General features: G+C 36.9%; 1 protein-coding gene across 6 annotated transcripts in view; it reads right to left on the bottom strand.

Moving 5' to 3' along the window:
* The window catches only part of LOC150094596 (uncharacterized), a 700870-nt gene that overhangs the window by 301534 nt on the left and 378801 nt on the right, over positions 1-20535 (bottom strand). For all 6 annotated transcript variants that reach the window (XM_090411629.1, XM_090411628.1, XM_090411625.1 and 3 more), the window contains one exon: positions 12622-12769. In XM_090411629.1, coding sequence (XP_090267755.1) covers positions 12622-12769 — 148 coding nt within the window. The remainder of the gene's footprint in view (positions 1-12621; positions 12770-20535) is intronic.

The following is a 20535-nucleotide window of genomic DNA, read 5'->3' as shown; positions in this document are numbered from 1 at the left end:
AAGAAGAAGATAGGCATTTCAAAAGAATGTGTAGGATATATTTTGCATAAGGAATTGCAGATGAAAAAGCTTCGTGTAAGATTTGATTTGCTCACAGCAGATCAAGTGCACTTACATGAAAATCTCTGAACAGTGCTTGGAGCATTTTAACAAGAATAAAACTGATTTTGTGCATCGATTTATTACTATGGATGAGACTTGGATTCACCATTACACACCAGAATCCAAACAGCAGTCAAAACAGTGGAAAGAAACTGGTTGTTCAGCAGGAAAGATCATGGCATAGGTGTTTTGGGATTCTAAAGGCAGTTTGTTTATTATCTTGAAAAGGGTAAAACAATAACTGGGGAATATTATTCTGATCTTTTAACCAGACTAGACAAAAAAAATTGTGAGAAAAGACTGGCGAAAGATTTGCAGAAGAAAAAAATAATCTTTCATCAGGACAATGCACTTGCCCACAAAGGTGTTTGGCAATGGGGAAATTAAAGGATCTGCACTAAGAATTGTTAGAACATCAACCCTATTCCCCAGATCCTGCTTCCTCTGCCTTCTATCTCTTCCCAAAATTAAAACTCTTCCTCGCTGGTCAGTGTTTTTCTTCGAATCAAGAGGTGATTGCAGCTGTAGAGAGGTATTTTGCAGATCTTATTGAGAACCACTACAGTAATGGGATAATGGTGCTGGAATAAATGTATTAGTCTCGAGGGAGATCATGTTGAAAAATAAAAATAATTTTGATTAGGCCAATAACTTTTCAGTAAAAAACAAAAATTCCTTGTATAAGAAAAAAACAACAAACAAACTGAAAAGGTCATACTGTGCCATATTTTCATATAGTTTTCATTTATGATCAAATTCATTTGGATAATTTAATTTTAGTTTTATTGTTATTTCAATAAACAATTCTTGTTAATAAACATGTGGTCTCTATACTGGAAGTCAAATCAACATTACTAACCACAGAATATGATAAACACTGATAAAAACACATCAATAGTTAGAAGTAGAAGAAGCCATCTTCCAGCTTGATAAACCTGCAAGGTTCTTTTCTCAAGTAAAAAAGGTGATGGCTTTGTCTTTACTAGTTTAATTTCGATTTTAGTTGTTTCATGAACTGTGAGATGTGCTATATGTATTGGCTGGATTATGTCAATAAAAGAAATTTTGGTAAAAAAAAGTTTTGAAAAAGTGAATGAGCAATCTGCTAAATGAAAGAACTGATGGTAGTAAAAATGGCAAAAGCAATATGAATGCTTAAACAGTAAGGTGGTGAGTGACATTGATGGCAAACAAGCATGTGTGACTGGCGATAAAATAGAGTGAATGATATTAAAAAAAGATTTGAAAGCTGAGGTGGCGAAGATGAGGCAAGAGTTGAAACGGATGTGGAGTGAAATTTGTTGTTTCAAGGATACTTGCGACATAAGACTGAATGATATAATCATGTAATCACAAGAAAGATATTTACTTAACCAAATATTTCGGTCTGGAAATAGCAGACCATCGTCAGTGGTATTACAAGAACAGTTTAAAATATACAAGCTAGAATACTAACAATAGATCGTTAAAATTAGAACACGCCGCGTGATGTTATATCACTAAGTATGAAATGGAATATTTTGAAGTAGAAACATGATTGAATTTGCTATTAAAAAAAAAAAAAAATTAATGAGTAATCTTGATTAGACTTTCCCAGATTTTTGATATAGATATACAGTCATTACGATTCAGGTTGGGGCGATGGAGCAAGGTCTCCATGATTTCCTTGAACAAACGTTCGAACCTATAACATAGATCCCGTTATGGGTTCGAACGTTTGTTCAAGGAAAGCGTGGAGGCCTTGCTCCATCGCCCCAACCTGAATTGTAATGACTGTATATCTATATCAAAAATCTGGGAAAGTCTAATCAAGATTACTCATTCATTTTTATTTTTTTTTAATAGCAAATTTAATCATGTTTCTACTTCAAAATATTCCGTTTCATACTTAGTGATATAACATCACGCGGCGTGTTCTAATTTTAACGATCTATTGTTAGTATTCTAGCTTGTATTTTTTAAACTGTTCTTGTAATACCACTGACAATGGTCTGCTAATTCCAGACCGAAATATTTGGTTAGATAAATATCTTTCTTGCGATTACGTGATTATATCATTCTGTGGAGTGAAATGAAGAGAATTGTAGATATGTGTGTGAAGAAGACTAAAACGAATGATGTCAGTATGAAAGAGGTAAAGAAAGATTGTGAATGATGCATGGGGATTCGATTATTAGAGGTATGGCAAATAAGAAGATGCACGAGGTTTGTTTTCCTGGAGGTAAAATGGATAGAGTGATTGAGGCACTGGATGTGAGGAGTAAGCAAGCAAAAGAGTTGGTAGAGGTAATAGGGACAAATGACTTAACTGGGAACAAGGAAAACATATGACTGGATATCTGGAGATTGTTGAGAATAAAGATAATATTGTGATAGAAAAGGCAGTCAGTATGTTGCCCAGATATGACAGTGATGAGATGAAGTGGAGAGCAAAGATTGTGAATGATACGTTAGCAGAAATGTGAGAGGAGTGCAGTTTGTTAACATGTGGAATGAGTGAAGGATGAATCGAACTATATAATAGTGGACTGTATTTGAATGGTTCTGGTGCAAGTCATTTGGAGAGAGTGCTGAATAAGGGAATATGATCCCTTATTCAGAGAATGATTTGTTTCTTTGTTTATAGTTTATTTGGCACAAAAACTACAAAGGTTATACTGTGCCATACTAAAGGTTACAACATTAGCATTTATAGAACATTGTAAACAATATGTCCTTACAAGAATCTAGTTCCACAAAGCAGCATCTACAGATAAACAGAACTGCTGCAGAGGGCACAGCAACACATAGGGTCAGAGGTTATCACAGCAGTGCAAAAATAGTTAACAATATAAGTTAATAGACAAAATACGAAACACTAAGCCAAGGAATGCAGTATCTACATATATGTAAAATTATAATAGATGCTTTTATAGCAGTACAAAAATAGGCAAAAAGGGATTATTATATAATATGCATGGATGAAAATTAAATTTAGCAAACTGTAATACATATAAAGAGAATTACACAGCACTACATGATTATTCGAAAAATGAAATAGTAAATAAGATGCATACACAAACTTTATGTTAAGCGATGCAGTATTTAGATTAAACAAAATTACTGCAGAGGTTTCAGCAGTAGAGGTTAACATATGTATATACAAAACAAGTCAAGGAAAGCAGTATCTACATATAGTAAGATTACAACAAACGTTATTATACTAATACTTAAAGAGTCAGAGAAAGATTTATCGATTGGCAAAATGTAGAAATAAGGCTTCAGAGGACATCGTACATGTGAGGCAGATCAAAGATGCTGAAGGAAGAATATTATGGTGGGATGTGGACATAAGAAACAGCTGGAGAATATACTTTGAGGGACTTTTGAATGAGGAAAATGCAAGGACTCACAGAGAAGATTGGCAGCCTTCTGAGGGGATGGTGCAGAACATCAGTAGAGTGGAAGTGACGGAGGCCATGAAGAGGATGAAGAATGGAAAATCGGTGGGCCCAGACAGGATTCCAGTGGGAGCATGGAAGGCACTGGGGGAAGAGAGAATTGACTTGCTGTGGGACCTGTTCATGAAAGTTTGCCAACAGGAAAATATACCCGAGGAATGGAGGGAGAGTACTCTTGTCCCCATTTACAAGGGTAAAGGGGATGCACAAGACTGTAAAAATTACAGAGGAATAAAGTTGATATCCCACACAATGAAAATCCTAGAAAGGGTTCTTGATGGAAGATTGAGGAAGGAGGTGGAGATTGCAAAGGAACAATTTGGCTTCAGGCCTGGTAGATCAACAACAGATGCTATCTTTGGGTTACGGCAGATGATGGAAATGTTTCGAGAGAAACAACGGGAGCTACATCTGGCATTTATTGATCTGGAGAAAGCATACGATAGAGTGTCAAGGCAAGAAGTCTGGAGGTGTCTGAGGGAGAAGAAAGTACCAGAGAAATATGTCAGGTTGGTGCATGAGATGTACAGAAATGTCAAGACAATAGTTCGAATCTGCCTGGGAGAGACAAAAGTTTTCCAGTGACAGTTGGCTTGCATCAAGGGTCAGCATTAAGTCCGTTCCTGTTTAATATTGTGATGGAGGTGGTGACGGAGGAAGTGAGAGAAGACGCACCTTGGACAATGTTGTATGCAGATGACATCGTGCTATGTGCAGATTCAAGAGAAGAAGTGGGAATTAAACTGGAAAGATGGAGAAAAGTACTGAAAGAGAGAGGTATGAGACTGAGCAGAAATAAGACCGAGTATATGTGTTGCAAAGTGTATAGCAGCCAGGAGCTGGAAGGAAATGTCATCACTTTAGATACTTAGGTTCAACAATGAAAGACAATGGTGAGGCTGAGAAGGAAGTGGGATGCAGGATACAAGCAGGATAGAGGAACTGGAGAGAGATGGCTGGAGTGCTATGTGATAAGAGGGTGCCGATCATTCTAAAACGCAAAATTTACAGGACAGTAGTGAGACCAGCAATTACGCATGCTTTGGAAACTGTGGCCCTGAGGAAAAATTACATCAGCAGGATGGAGGTAGCGGAGATAAGAATGCTTAGGTGGATGTGCAGTGTGACCAGAAATCTAAAAGGCAAAATTTACAGGACAGTAGTGAGACCAGCTATGACGTAGCCTTTGGAAACTGTGGCCCTGAGAAAAAATAACATCAGCAGGATGGAGGCAGCGGAGATGAGAATGCTTAAGTGGATGTGTGATGTGACCAGAAAGGATCATCTGAGAAATGACTATGTAAGGGGAACGGTGAAAGTTACCAACTTACTCACCAGAAACAGCGATCCTACTTAAGTGGGAAAAGCTGTCAGAAGAAGATATATGCATAAAATTTAAGTTTAGCATTATGCTATTTACATATTAACAAAATTACAGCAGGGTGATACAATATATAAGATCAAGGCCTATGGTAATACATAATTGGTCAGATTTAACCTAATGACTAATATGTATGTATAAAAGTTAAGCAAAACAGTATTTACATATAAACAAATTTATAGTCAAATGTGTTTGTACAAATTAATTCTTTCTAAAAAAATTAAAAACATCATGAAATTTTCTGAGTGTATATGGCTTGGTTAGATAAGTTAAAATTTCATTTCTCTCTCGTGTAAATTTTTGACAATCTATCAGAGAATGAATCTGAGCAAGTAAGAAGTGGTATGGGAGAGCAGAAGGAAGTAGAGATTGAAGTGGTGCTTAAGAATGAAGAATAGGGTAGCATTAGTCTAGAAAATGAGAGTATAGGTGTGCAAGGCAAATGGAAAGACTGTGGACAGGGGAATACAGTGCAAGAAAGGCTTGATCTTGGATCCAGGGAAAACATTTGGATTTGAAGAAGGTTCTGGGATGATAGCACAGATCTCTTCCCTTGTGGAGCAACACACATAAAACCACCCATATCCATGCATTGTTGGCGTTACCAGAAAGCCACGTGAGACTATCTTTGCAACTTCCACACCTCATTTCCTTCATCAGATTACCGTTCTAGCCACCAGAGCTAAACTTATGTGGAGATAATATCACCAAAATAATTCTCATTGGCATGGAAACATTATTCCCTGCTCCAGCCTAAATTCTTGTCCCTTACCTAAGCTGTGGTTCTCCTGCAGGCATGCCAAGGCTGTACAAAAGAAGTCAGGCATACTGCAACTGACTTACATCCAAAACTCCATCCTCCTATACAGCCTACACCAAAGCATAAAACAGCTGCAAGAAAATTATCACCACATTGAAAACTGATTTTGAGAGAACTGAAAGCAGGAACCTTGCACCCTACCGGCAGCCATGCCTTCTGGGCTCTAGCCAAAGTCACTGGCTGTAGTTTTTGCTCAACAATACTCCCACCACTCTTACACCCAGACAGCACTATTGCATCAACACCCACAAAAAAAAAAAGGCCAACCTCCTGGTTTTCTAATTCTGCAATTTTTGCATAACTGATCATGGTAAATGACCTCCCCCCCCCCCACACCAAATGCCACATTTGACATTTTTCCCTGAAAGAGATGAGAAAAATTTTGCTCAAACTGGATATTAAAAAATCTCCAGTCCTGATGGTATCAGTTGTTCTAAAGGTTTGTGCCCCAGAGTTGACTCCTATTTTATGCCGTTCATTTACATCCTATTCCACTGATATCTATCCTGCAGTATGTAAACTAGTCCATATACAACCTATTCCCAAGGATGACAAATCTTTACCTTCCAACTACTGTCCAATTTTTCTTTAACCTCAATTTTTTCTAAATTTACAGAAAGAACCATCAACAACCAACTCCTTGCTACCATGAAGGCTCTCACATGTAATAAATGACTGACAATTTGGATTCCATCACTCTCAATCAACAGGTCTACTGATGTATGCTGGTTTCTCTCTCAAAATCAGTTTTCGATATGGCGATAATTTTCTTGCATCTGATTTGTGCTTTTGAGTGAGTTTGGCACATGTCACAGAGGGAGGTGAATGTGTGGAATGCATTGCCAGAGGTGGTTACGAGTTCTTCTGTGAATGAGTTAAAGGAGAAGTATGATAAGTATTGTGTGAACAATGGTGAGCGTGTCAATGTAGGATCTCCCGCGACGAGTCTTCTGACTTAATGGAGACACCGTTATAATAATAATGTTAATATCTATTAAAAAACTCGCATCATTTGGTCTGAACCCTGACTCCTGCAATTGGGTAGCCAGCTTTCTGGCCAGATGCTCACCTCAAGTGATGGTGGATGGCTCCTTAACTTCTATACAACTAATGCCAGAGTCCTGCTCATTCACCCTCTTCCTTCCATACATAAACTATCTACTCCAGTTGACTACTAATCTGGTACATAGTTTTGCTGATGACAACACATTGTATGACTCCTTTTCATTTGGCAAACCCTGCAAAGCACAAATCACCACAACCTCCCTAACTCTATCCTTTCTACTATCTGAAATTCTGATCTTCAAAACATTCCTCAGTGGAGTTTGGAGAACATTATCAACTTCAACGCTAGCAATGCAAATTCAAAATCTGCCTGATATTGACTACTGCTCTCATATCTGGGGTGGTGCCCTTAAAACTCCCTGAAAATACTGGATGCTATACAGAAAAGAGCAGTCAGATTGACTGACGACCCCCTTCTCACTAGCATACACTTCACTCACTTTTGCAAACTGTTCAATCTCTCTAGCCTGTATCTTCTATAAATGCTTCTTGCTTCTATGACTGCTATTCATCAGAACTGGCAGCAATAATTCCCCTACCCTTGTGCAGCAGATAACCAACACCCTCTCACAGTTCAACTCCAAACCAACAAAACAAATTTCTACTATTTGTATATCCCTTCAATTGCTGCCCTCTGGAGGTCCTCACCTTGTGTTTCCTAAGGAATATGGCCCACAACTTTTCAAGTCAAATGTAAATAAGTTCCTTATTGTCCATCCATGGTACTATAGATTAGTCAACCTCTCAAGGATGGATTCTCCTTGACAGTCGACCATAATGAAGGCCTCACAAATTACAGATCAATCTCTAAGAAATCTGTCAACTGACTCTACTAATAAAACTAATATCCTGTATACACTTGATTACAATAATAATGTAATGTGGTACAGCTAACATAAAAAAATAAAAACTATTGTAACTGGTTAGTTATAATGAATGATGTTCATCTTAACTAACCAATAAGCCTATAAACCAAACTAATCATGATAAAATTAACCTTCTTATACATTAAACAATATATGAGAAGTCGTAGGACATGTTACTCTAAAATACAAACTTAATCCTTAAAGTCACATGTACGATGCTAAAGTTCTGAAGCAAGTTATTAATTTAATCCTTGCTAATTATTGAATAAATTCATGCCATTTATGTTACCCTCTGCCAAAACCAACGTAGGATAAATAAAGGATAGGGTTTTTGTAGGACATTTAAATGATGAAATTTGAGGAAATAGTAGTATAGTCTGTGCAGTCCTTTGGGAATAGCATTTACTTCCATAGGTTAATTCTGGTTGCTAACTAGAGGAACTTTTTCTTGGTCTTTCTTTGGCCAGTCCCTGAATATGCCAATAATTTGCATGGCCTAGTAGGGTATTTTTCTCCTGCAAACTTAAATTTTTAACCTCACAGTTCAAAAAAGAAAGAATTTTTTGATATTATAATTAGTTATAAGATGGTATGGTAACTTGCAAAAGAAAGGAAAGGATTACAGTCCGTATCTTATACCAGAAAGACCTATGTATAATAATGCAGATATTAGTGTCCTAGAAGAAGCAAACTAAAGATCTGCAATCTTGAAATGCCAAGAAATAAATTAATTTGGAGGAAAATTATTACTATATTAGTAATCACACACACCTCCATGAGTCCGAAGACTAATTGTGGTAGACCCAAACTATCCACACATCTTTCAACACTTCTCCTTGAAATTGTTGACAGACAAAGTCAGTGGGCACTCAGGATTTAATCTTTTATTTTATTTTATTTTATTTTATTTTTTTTTTTGGGGGGGGGGAGGGGCAAAACTTTATTTTGCTTACTTGGGGAAAGGATTAAAACCAAGTATATAAAATTTCTTGGTATCTTATACATACATAAACAGAAGAAAAAAAAATCCTTAGCTCACCCACGATACAAAATGTACTAGAGGTTTACAAAATAACCTTTTGTGGGTGAGAGCAACATAAAAAAAAATACTAATCTAGATGTGACCACAAGTCTTATAAAAAGAAGAAGGATAATTTCTTTATTTCTGTTTCTTAGTGTGTTTTTCAATAACCAAGTAATTCTACAGCTACCTTGACTATCTTAGCAGTCCTCCGAAACTTCAACTCTCTATCTATCACCACCACCAAATACCTAGCTTCATCAATTTCCTGGACTACAGTGCCATCGATGTGGTGCACAGCTTGTGATCTTTTCATCTCAGAACGCATTTACTTTACTTTTTTTCAGATTAAACTGGTATCAATTCCTTTGTTCAGATTGTCAGCCAACTTAAATCATCTTGCAAGCTCTCTACATCATACGGATTAACTTTTACACTATACAATTTGGCATCATTAGCAAACTGAATATTTCCCTTCAAATCATTTCCTATATGTACAAATTAAACAGTAACGGTCCAAGCACAGAGCCTTGCGTCACAACGCTAGTCACCTGCTTTCTCCTGGATTCTAATCCCCCCCCCCCCCACATATTATTCTTTGGTATATGCCCATCATCCTTGTATCCATATCACCATTTCAAATCCATCTCCATTTGTTCCAATTAGTATAATAAAGTTCCATGTGGTATCTTGTCAAACACCTTTGCAAAATCCAGCAGTATCACCGTGTTAGCCATCATCATCATCATCAAATTCCTGCCATGTACCCTCAAGGGGTGTACAGGATATGACAGTACTACATGAAAAAATTACATCATTACTAACTTCCTATCTACAATTTTCCTCCAAATCAGTCTGTTACTTGTCAAGACTCCAACATTATCAGATCTTATATTTCTATCGTCTAAGGCACTTTGTACCGTATCAATCCAAATATATCTTGGTCTTCCTCTGGGTCGTTTTCCTGCCAATCTGGCAGAGAACACTTGTTTTGCTAATCTTTCCTCTCCCATTCTATTTAAGTGACCATACCATCTGAGATTAGCTCTGCTAACGCATTCCTGGATGCTGACAATGTCAAGTTCTTTCCTAATATCCTCATTTTTAATATGATATTGCCATTGATGCCATCTGTTCACGCCTCTAATCTTTCTCAGGACTCTCATATCTGCGGTCTCTAGTCTTTGGTCAAGTGTTTTACTTCTGACCCAGCTCTCAGATCCATAAGTTAAAATTGGTTTGAACACAGTCTTGTATACAGCTAATTTAGTGTTCCGACTAATTTCTTTCTTATTCCATATGAATTTATTCAATTGACTTCCCACAATACCAGCTTTGCTGATTCTGTTGTCTATTTCTATATTTAGTTTACCATCTTCAGTAAAAATTGTGCCTAAGTAGCTGAAATGTTTTACTTGTTCCACAGGTTCTCCATTCACAACACAGTTGACATTTTCAATGATTCTGCCTATTTTCATTGTCTTTGTCTTTTTATTGCTGACCTTCATACCATATCTATTACAACAGCTATTCAATTTAGTCAGAGAATCTTGCAGACTTGTAGCGGATTTATTTAGAAGTATAACATCATCTGCATAAAGCAAAGAGCTGACATTAACATCTCCAATTTTGATATCAGGTTTAATACCACATTCCTTCATAATGTGATCCATATAGATAATGAATAACAGAGGAGATAATGTACATCCTTGTCTCACACCAGATTTAACATTAAACCATCTTCCTGTACTTCCTTCAATTCTAACTGCTGACTCACAACTCAAATAAAGACTAAGTATTGCTTGATATAAATATAATGCCCCATTGACACCATATAACTGCAGCGTATTTAATAGCTTCTCTCTTGGCACCTTATCATATGCCTTTTCCAAATCGACAAAACTTAAATACAGATCTTTGTTATATTCCCATGCTTTCTCGACTATTTGTCGTAAAGTGAAGATCTGATCCTGACAGCCTCTATTTAGCCTGAATCCAGCTTGTTCTTCACCAAGCTTTTCTTCCACAATTCTTCTCAACCGTTTCTCAAGTATACTTGCATAGATCTTGCCAGGAACACTCAGTAGGGAAATACCTCTGTAATTCTCACATGCAGTTTTATTTCCCTTTTTATATATGGGTACTATGAGAGCTCTACTCCAATCATCGGGAATTCGTCCCTCTGTCCAGGCTTTCTGAACTATGCAGTGCAGCCACTGTAAGAGAGCTCTACTCCAATCATCGGGAATTCGTCCCTCTGTCCAGGCTTTCTGAACTATGCAGTGCAGCCACTGTAAGACTCTTATACCACCATACTTCAGCATTTCTGGTCGAATATCATCTACTCCTGCTGCCTTTCCACATTTCAAGCCTTTGATGGCTTTTTCTACTTCAAGTATGGATATGTATTCCTGACTGCATGTCTGGTCAGTGTTTTTTATCACTGTGCTGTCATCACTGCTTGTTTCATTTAGCAGTTTTTCAAAGTAATTACTCCATACTTCAAGGATATCGTTTTCTCCTGTTTTCATTTCACCTTTATCATCTCTAATTCCTTTTACAGCACTCTTTCCTCCATTCCTAAGCTTCTTCAACAACCTCCAGAATATTTTGCCACCTTCTTGATATTTATTTTCTATATTCTTGCCAAAGTCCTCCCATGACTTTTGTTTAGCTAGTTTTACACACTGTTTAGCTTTCTTACATTTGTCTCTGTATTCTGTAAGAGTAAAAGCTGACTTATTTGCCAGGAACTTTTGATATGCTTTCTTCTTTTCCCTCACTGCCTCTTTAACTTCCTGTGTCCACCAGGGAGTTCTGATTTTTTTATCTTTGCACACAACCTCACCACATGCCTCTCTGGCAGAATCAATCAATGTTTCCTTCAGAGTTTGCCACTGAATCTCCAAGGTTTGATTCCTGTTCTCAAACTCTTTCATTTTCTTTTCAATAATATTTCTGTATTTTAGTCTACAGTTTACATCTGAGAGCTGCTCAACTTTTTTTGCCTGTTAGCCTTTCTCTTTAAATAACTAAGCCATCACTATCATAAAAAGTTAGTAAATTATTATAAGGAGTGACCTACCCTGGACGAATCTATGCTGTCTCCCCCAAACAAAAAACAGTTTTACCACCACTCCAAAGATGCCGATATGCTGCTGCAGTCTTGAAGATTTTGTCACAATTATTTTGTCTGTCTTCCACTCCCTTGGAACTTCAATAGAGCTGAGACTAAGTTAAATAGCCTAGTTCCGAGGTAATGCCTTTGCACATAACATGCATACTGATTCTCCAAACTAATTCCACAGCCATATTTGCATTGAGATTGTGCAATATCCTAAGTACTTCCAATTCATCAACCTCTATTCTCACATCACTTTCTGTGATCTGTTAGAACAATATCTTTGCTTGGATCACTGTCCCTTGCAGAGTGGTCACTTAGTAACAACTATTTTGTCTGTTTGTCACCTTACTACTATCAGTACACATTAAAGTTATCCTTCTATAATCATTGTTCCTTTAAGTAAATGTGAACAGCCAAACTGCAACAATGATATTATTGCAAAGAAATTCCACTACAGCAAACCTTCTACTAGTATAAATTATTCCTGTAGTCTATGGATTCAGTTTAGTGAGAGTTAATTCTTTCAAGTGTCTATCAAAATTTTATTAATAAATGATGAAAAATTAACAACTTTGAATCTGTAGATGACTATCTGATAATAGGTTAAAATAATGAATTTTTATTCAATATATGATGGAACATAAGGAATTAAATGAGATGAAAGAAGATGAAGAAAATTTCAAAGTGTATATCATTCAGAATATTTCAAAATATGCTGTTTTCAGAACTGCATAAAATTATTTTTATAGAAAACTTCAGCAAAATTTAACCACATTTTAATGGTATAATCATTGTTTCTTACCTAATTATTGAGTGGGTAGCCATGATAAATTCTTGTTCATTAGCTTGATTACAATTAAAATGTTTACTTTTAGTATGCACATGAACAAATTTATCTTGTGCAACTTGTAACCTATAGATGCCACTTGTATTACTACCAGTTTGTAGTGCTAGAGGAATAAGAATAATACATATATTATAAAAACACTAAAAAATATTTTACACACACGTGTGTGTGTGTGTGTGTGTGTATATATATATATATATATATAAAAAAGGATTTAATATACTTAACTACTGGGTTAGGGGCATATACTGATATATATATATATATATATCAATATATATATATATATATATATATATATCAGGGACGAAAATTTTCTTTGTGCACCTAGGGTGTCCTAGGTGCACAGTGCTCATCCACGAAATATCAGTATCACTGACATTATATTTTTGTATTTATTCCAGTTAGAGATTCCCCTAATTGTTTGCAGACTTTGCATGATTCCTAAAATTATCCTCATCAAGAAGGCACTTTTCGATGCGTAAACAATGCATCACATTTGCGTTAATAGTCCGGGTGTGCTTTCAAAATGCATACACCTTTGAGCCCTTTGAAAAGATGTAAAGAGGATGCAGTGAATCAAATTGTTAGTGTTCTAGTATTTTTAAACTGCTCAGAAGGCATGGCTAGGTGAGCTAACATTTTGAGCTCACCCAGCAGCTGTAATTGGTTATTGTGTCAACCAATCCAAATGAAAGTTGTCACTTGTTATGAGTCGAGCGCTTTCTGTATCTGATGGCTGTATTACAAACAGCTGTTACATGGTTGCTGGAACTGAAAATTTCAAAGTGGATGTTAGGAGAAAAAACCTAAATGTTTCTCTGGCTTGTGCAGTATAGCACCTGTTGAGGTTGCAAAATTTTGTAACAGTATAAACATTTTTATTCTAGTCTTTGGAAACAACAGACAGTAAAAAATATCTATTCCTGAATGAAAATGAACATTCTGTGTATTATAAGACATTATTGATCTACAAAAAAATACCAGCATAAGTGAGATTGATAAGACAGATGAACCGCTGATACTAGAAACTAATGAATGTAGGATTCCTGAAAGTGTGGATAATTCCGATAACGATTAGATGTTATGTACACTGAGTCTCAGTAAAGAAAAGAAAATTCTTGAAAAACTGAGCGAAATATACACAAACCAGAGAAATACACATAACATGAGCAACAAATTTTACGAGATGATTTCCTGCTCCATCAAACCATATTGATTCCTGCAATACTCTCTGTCTCCTTGTAAGTTTGAGATTGACACATCAAAAAATTTGAAAATTTATAAAAGAACTCGATCTCGAAACCACAACTTCCTACCGAAACGGTAGTCAACCTTTCGTCAATTAGTGTAAAACCAGAAGCACTCGACGCCCTCGCACATGGCCACAACTTTGCCATTGTGCCCAGAAGAATACCCGCTGAAGATATTATGATAAGAATTGAACGTGGGATACGAAACCTTCCAAACCACGTCAGCAACGATATTAGACTGGATGTAGCTTGTGCTCTGACCAAAGCTAAACCACCAAAAGCCAATGCCCAGCAAGGAAATTAAATCTCTACTGGAATTAAAGAAAAACAAGAAAATAATAATCACCAAAGCTGATAAAGGGAACGCCGCAGTATAGCTTAACCAAAAGGATTACACAGGTAAGCTGAAAGCTTTATTGTTAGATACTTACCTTCCTATCGAGTACAATCCCACCAACTCACAAATTAGAAAACTCCACAGGTTCCTTAAGAAGGTCACTTCTTGGCCTGTGGAAATCACTGACAAATTAAAACCGTTACCCGCCCGTATTTATGGACTCCCAAAAATACATAAGGAAAATGTGCCATTACGTCCCATAGTGGATGGCATTGATTCCCCCACATACAAACTAGCTAAACATTTGGCCAAAGCTCTCTCACACTATACTGGCAACATACCTTCACACATAAAAAACACTCAGCCCACTTCAAAGCCAGCATAGAAAACCTTACACTCAAACACACTGACATAATGGTCAGCTTTGATGTCTCCTCCTTATTCATAAATGTCCCACTCAAAGAATCCTTAGAGCTAATCCAAGCTAAATTTCCTCCCGATATCACAGCCCCTTTTCAGTTCACAATGAACTCAGACTATTTTGTTTGGCAAGGAAAATTCTACAAACAAATAGAGGGGACAGCCATGGGTTCTCCACTCTCCCCACCCTTGGCCAACTTTTATATGGAGACTTTTGAAGAGAAAGCCTTAAACTCAGCCCCACAAAAACCAACCATTTGGCTTCGCTATGTTGATGATGTGTTCGCTATTCGACCACATGGCTCTGATGCACTCTTCTCCTTCCTTAACACATATAAACAACCAACACCCCAGAATCAAATTCACCCTGGAAGAGGAAAAAAACAACTGCCTTCCGTTCTTAGACACACTAGTCACCCACTAGCCTGATGGAACCTTGGTTTTCTCAGTCTATAAAAAACCCACCCATACAGGCAGATACATTCACCAACAATCCCACCACCCCTCCTCGCAACAATATGGCGTCATTAAGACACTACACAACAGGGCTAAACTTATCTGTTCAAATGACAATGCCCTAACCACAGAACTAAACCACATTCTCAACCAATGGCTACCCCCCCCCCCAAAACCAAAATATATTGAAACAAGTAAACCCCCCCCCCTTGCAACAAGGATTACTCTAAATCCATCACCATACCCTATATCCGAGGCACCTTGGAAAAAATTACAAAAATCCTAAAAAAAATAATTTAACTTCTTGTTACAGACCATATAAAAAATTGGCATCCCTTATCCGCTCTACTAAAGACCCCCCCCCAGACCTACCCGGTGTATACCAGGTCCCTTGCAGCTGTAAGCTGTCCTACTTTGGCCAAACAGGCAGGACAGCCAGGTTCCATGGTTACATCCGGTTTCACCAGTACAGCCACTCTGGTCTTGCGGGCCATGCACTGGATACCTGCCATAGAATACGGTGGAAGAAAGCCACGATAGTACACCGTAGTAAATACAAGTATGAAAGGCTTTTCATGGAATCAGCTGCAGCCCTAAGAAACAATCCGAACCTCAACAAATTTGGCTGCATGAGACTGCCTCAAATTTGGGAAACCTACATCAGAAGACCTTCAGCCACCCAACTGCCCAAGAATACCAACATTGCCTGCTAGGGTGGGCACAATCAGGACATTAGGAGAAATAATAACTTCCTGCTTCTTCCTCATTTACTGTTTGTTGTGCCTGCGTGCACGTGTCTTGTTCTTAAGTTTCTTGAAAATGGCAACGTGACGTTGCCGAAATATTGAAGCATATTAAAATTTATTTCTATATATATCCTAGTGACGTTGTAATTTCCTTAAATTACTTAGTAAAAATAAAGTATTTCTACTCACACTTATTCTTTCCTTTCATTTCCTAATCTCATGTCTTATAAATGATGGTCACATATTCTCATCTTTGAGTATTTCAAATATACCAACCAAATATATAATTCTCCTTCATTGTTGTTTTCTAATAAATTCTAAAACAAACAGATTGTTCCTCCACTGCAGAAGTATTCAAAATTATCCTGTAATTAATTGCACTGGACCAATTAAGATGAGTGCTGATGCGCTCTCAAAACTTTCATACATCGATAAAAATGCAATTATATGGTCATGTGCGTCTGCAAAGAGGGGGGAGGGGGAGGGGAGGCACTCATACCAGGATCGAGTAAAAAATTACACAGATTATAATTGTAAAAGTGATTGAGATATGTAACCTTATACCCTCGACCATGGGACGCTTTTTCTGTCTTAAAATTTTATTATGAGTTGGCCTGTTTCAGCCCAAGGCAGGGTAGCCACAGAACACGTGTTTTATTGCAGCAATAAAGCAAGTGTTCCTAATTTTGGTTCATCTTTTTCTTATTTGTGAAAAAAAATGTTCATTACTGCTGTGAACAGCGACCAGTTAGTTTGCCTTTTGTGTCTAGTGAGTCACTGAGTGAAGTGTGAATTGTAAATTTATAGTGAAACAAATTTAAACAGAAAAATGCATTTTGAAAAGGTATGTAATTTAGTATTATTTTACTTGTTAGTTTTATGATTTTTTTTGCTTTTAAACTGAAATAATTCAATTTAGGATTTTGGAATTAATTAGTTCAAAAATCAGCTAACACCTTTTATTCCCTTATATAGGGAGTAGGCGAGGCCTCTAACTTTTGGAGACTGAGTGGGCAGTTCAATCTCCACTGGTACCCAATCAGAGATAGCTGGCTCAAGGCTATCACTAATTAACAGGCACGCAGTGAAGAGAGACGCTCAACAAGTGCCACCATCTCGTGGTCCCTAACACTTGTATTTAATGTCTGAAATAATGTGGGTTTTACAGTCAATTTTCTTGAGTTTACAGGACGAAAAACCTGAGTTTCGGGAAGGAAAAAAAGTATTCGGAATTAATACTATTTTTAGCACAATTTCATATATTAAAAAAATTGACTGGCTTATTTTATTAAAAATCAACTAATTAATTAGTGCTTAGTGTAGCTCAGTGAATGTGGCATTTGCACACCACGGCACTTAACTGCACGAAGGAAGACTTCTTGGTTTCGAGTGCCAGAGATCGACTAACTTGGGAACCGGTCGAAAAAAGACTTAGAAATATTTCTTCTAGTCCCCGACTAGATTTGAAACCAAGAAATCTTCCTACGTGCAGTTAAGCGCCGTGGTGTGCAAACGCCACATCCACTGAGCTACACTAAGCACTAATTAATTAGTTGATTTTTAATAAAATAATAATAAAAAAAAAATTGCCTAATAATAAAAAAAAAATCAACTAATTCATTAGTTGATTTTTAATAACATATGCCAGTCAATTTTTTTTATATATGAAATTGTGCTAAAAACTGTATTAATTCTGAATATCTTTTTTTACAAGAATTAAAGATCATTAAAATCGATGTAAAATGAAAATAATATATTTATAATTTACATTGCCAAATAATAATTATACAAAAAAAAATTGCTAAAAGACATTTATTGATGTAATTATTTGTCTCCAAGCTTTGCTCCCCCCACCCAGATGGAAATTTTTCTGTGGATGCCCATGCACATAGTCAAATTGACATGAAATTTGTGGAGCGGGTTGCATAACCCACACAACAGCACACCCAACCGAAATGGGCATGCAACGCCACTGATATATATAAATATATATATATATATTTCCTTTTTTTGAAGAAGTAGAGTTTGTAGTTGTTGGGAGATATTTTGTTAACCAGGGATCACAGGTAGGTAGAATGAAAGAATAAGAGGGAAGAAATAGGTGAATGTTTAGATTGCATTGGACTGTAAAAAGATGGCAGAGCTGTTTTTTATGTTTCAACAGAAATTGAAGGAATTACAGGTGAGGATATCAACAATTTGTTTATTATGTAAAAAAGCGTGATTTTTGCAACCTGACTTTCTTTAAGGGTCAAAGCTGTATAACTGAGAGGAGACCTCCACATAGCCTTTAAAGGAATGCGTAGAACCGACCAGGGCTTCTGACCTAATGTCCAATCCTCACCTTCTCGTGGTGCACCCTGTTGGGTATCTACTTTGATACTGAACGAACGAGGATGGGCTGGCAATTTGGGATTTAGCCGACCAAATTGTATTCTTATTGGTTAAACCAAAATAAAAAATGATGGTACAACATGACAAAATTTCATGCCGGCTGGGGCGTCGCCCGGTTAAACAAGGCCCCCGTTGTTTTCGCCAGGGAACCAGGGCGAACAGCGAAAAGTCAGCTACTGGAACAAATCTGAAAACAAACCCCAACTCAACATCACCAGAGTTAAAGATCGGTACTATCAACGTAAGAAGCCTGAATGGCAAAGAAATGGAGCTAGCTGAGGAATTAGATAAGTACCAGATCGACATAATAGGGGTGACTGAAACAAAAAAGACCAAAACTGGTGAGATCTTTCTGAGCAATAAATACAAAATGTTATATTCAGGCAATAACAATCAAGGAAAAGAAGGAGTAGCCATAGTATTCAACACAAAATACGAGGCTAATCTTCTTGAATGGCAGTCAGTCTCAAGTAGAGTAATGTGGGCAAATATGAGAATGGGGAACTGGACAATGAGACTTATTTGTGCCTATGGTCCCACAGAAGGTTCTACTAAGGTAGAAGTGGTGGAATTTTTTGAGGCTTTAGAAAAAGCAACTGACACAATGAAAAAGGAAAAGTTGGTCCTTGTTGGGGATCTAAATAGTAGAGTAGGAAATGATTGTGAGACATACAAAAATATTTTGGGAAAATTTGGAGAAAAGAGCAAAGCTAATAATAATGGCAAATATCTGTTGGATTTCTGCTCAGGACATGGACTGGTTATTACTAACACCATGTTCCAACATAAAAATGTGCACAAATTCACATGGAGAGAAGAGGCTAGGAATAAGAAAAGTCTCATTGACTATGTTATTGTTGATAGTGATGTTTTCTCCCTGGTGCAGGACACCAGAGTGTACAGAGGATTTGAAATTGGAAGTGATCACTGTTTAGTCTTGAGCAGGATAAAATTGAATTTCATATTGAAAAGAATAACATGTAAGAAAGTTTTAAAGCGAATAAAAGTTGAGCAGCTCTCAGATGTAAACTGTAGACTAAAATACAGAAATATTATTGAAAAGAAAATGAAAGAGTTTGAGAACAGGAATCAAACCTTGGAGATTCAGTGGCAAACTCTGAAGGAAACATTGATTGATTCTGCCAGAGAGGCATGTGGTGAGGTTGTGTGCAAAGATAAAAAAATCAGAACTCCCTGGTGGACACAGGAAGTTAAAGAGGCAGTGAAAGAAAAGAAGAAAGCATATCAAAAGTTCCTGGCAAATAAGTCAGCTTTTACTCTTACAGAATACAGAGTCAAATGTAAGAAAGCTAAACAGTGTGTAAAACTAGCTAAACAAAAGTCATGGGAGGACTTTGGAAAGAATATAGAAAATAAATATCAAGAAGGTGGCAAAATATTCTGGAGGTTGTTGAAGAAGCTTAGGAATGGAGGAAAGAGTGCTGTAAAAGGAATTAGAGATGATAAAGGTGAAATGAAAACAGGAGAAAAAGATATCCTTGAAGTATGGAGTAATTACTTTGAAAAACTGCTAAATGAAACAAGCAGTGATGACAGCACAGTGATAAAAAACACTGACCAGGCATGCAGTCAGGAATACATATCCATACTCGAAGTAGAAAAAGCCATCAAAGGCTTGAAATGTGGAAAGGCAGCAGGAGTAGATGATATTCGACCAGAAATGCTGAAGTATGGTGGTATAAGAGTCTTACAGTGGCTGCACTGCATAGTTCAGAAAGCCTGGACAGAGGGTCGAATTCCCGACGATTGGAGTAGAGCTCTCATAGTACCCATATATAAAAAGGGAAATAAAACTGAATGTGAGAATTACAGAGGTATTTCCCTACTGAGTGTTCCTGGCAAGATCTATGCAAGTATACTTGAGAAACGGTTGAGAAGAATTGTGGAAGAAAAGCTTGGTGAAGAACAAGCTGGATTCAGACCAAATAGAGGCTGTCAGGATCAGATCTTCACTTTACGACAAATAGTCGAGAAAGCATGGGAATATAACAAAGATTTGTATTTAAGTTTTGTAGATTTGGAAAAGGCATATGACAAGGTGCCAAGAGAGAAGCTATTCAATACGCTGCAGTTATATGGTGTCAATGGGGCATTATATCAAGCAATACTTAGTCTTTATTTGAGTTGTGAGTCAGCAGTTAGAATTGAAGGAAGTACAGGAAGATGGTTTAATGTTAAATCTGGTGTGAGACAAGGATGTACATTATCCCCTCTGTTATTCATTATCTATATGGATCACATT

The sequence above is a fragment of the Typopeltis vanoorti genome, chromosome 21, assembly GCF_054136105.1.
Source record: "Typopeltis vanoorti isolate ZY-2024b chromosome 21, IOZ_Tvanoo_1.0, whole genome shotgun sequence".
Lineage (NCBI taxonomy): Eukaryota > Metazoa > Arthropoda > Arachnida > Uropygi > Thelyphonidae > Typopeltis > Typopeltis vanoorti.
This window is presented reverse-complemented; position numbering and strand designations above follow the sequence as displayed.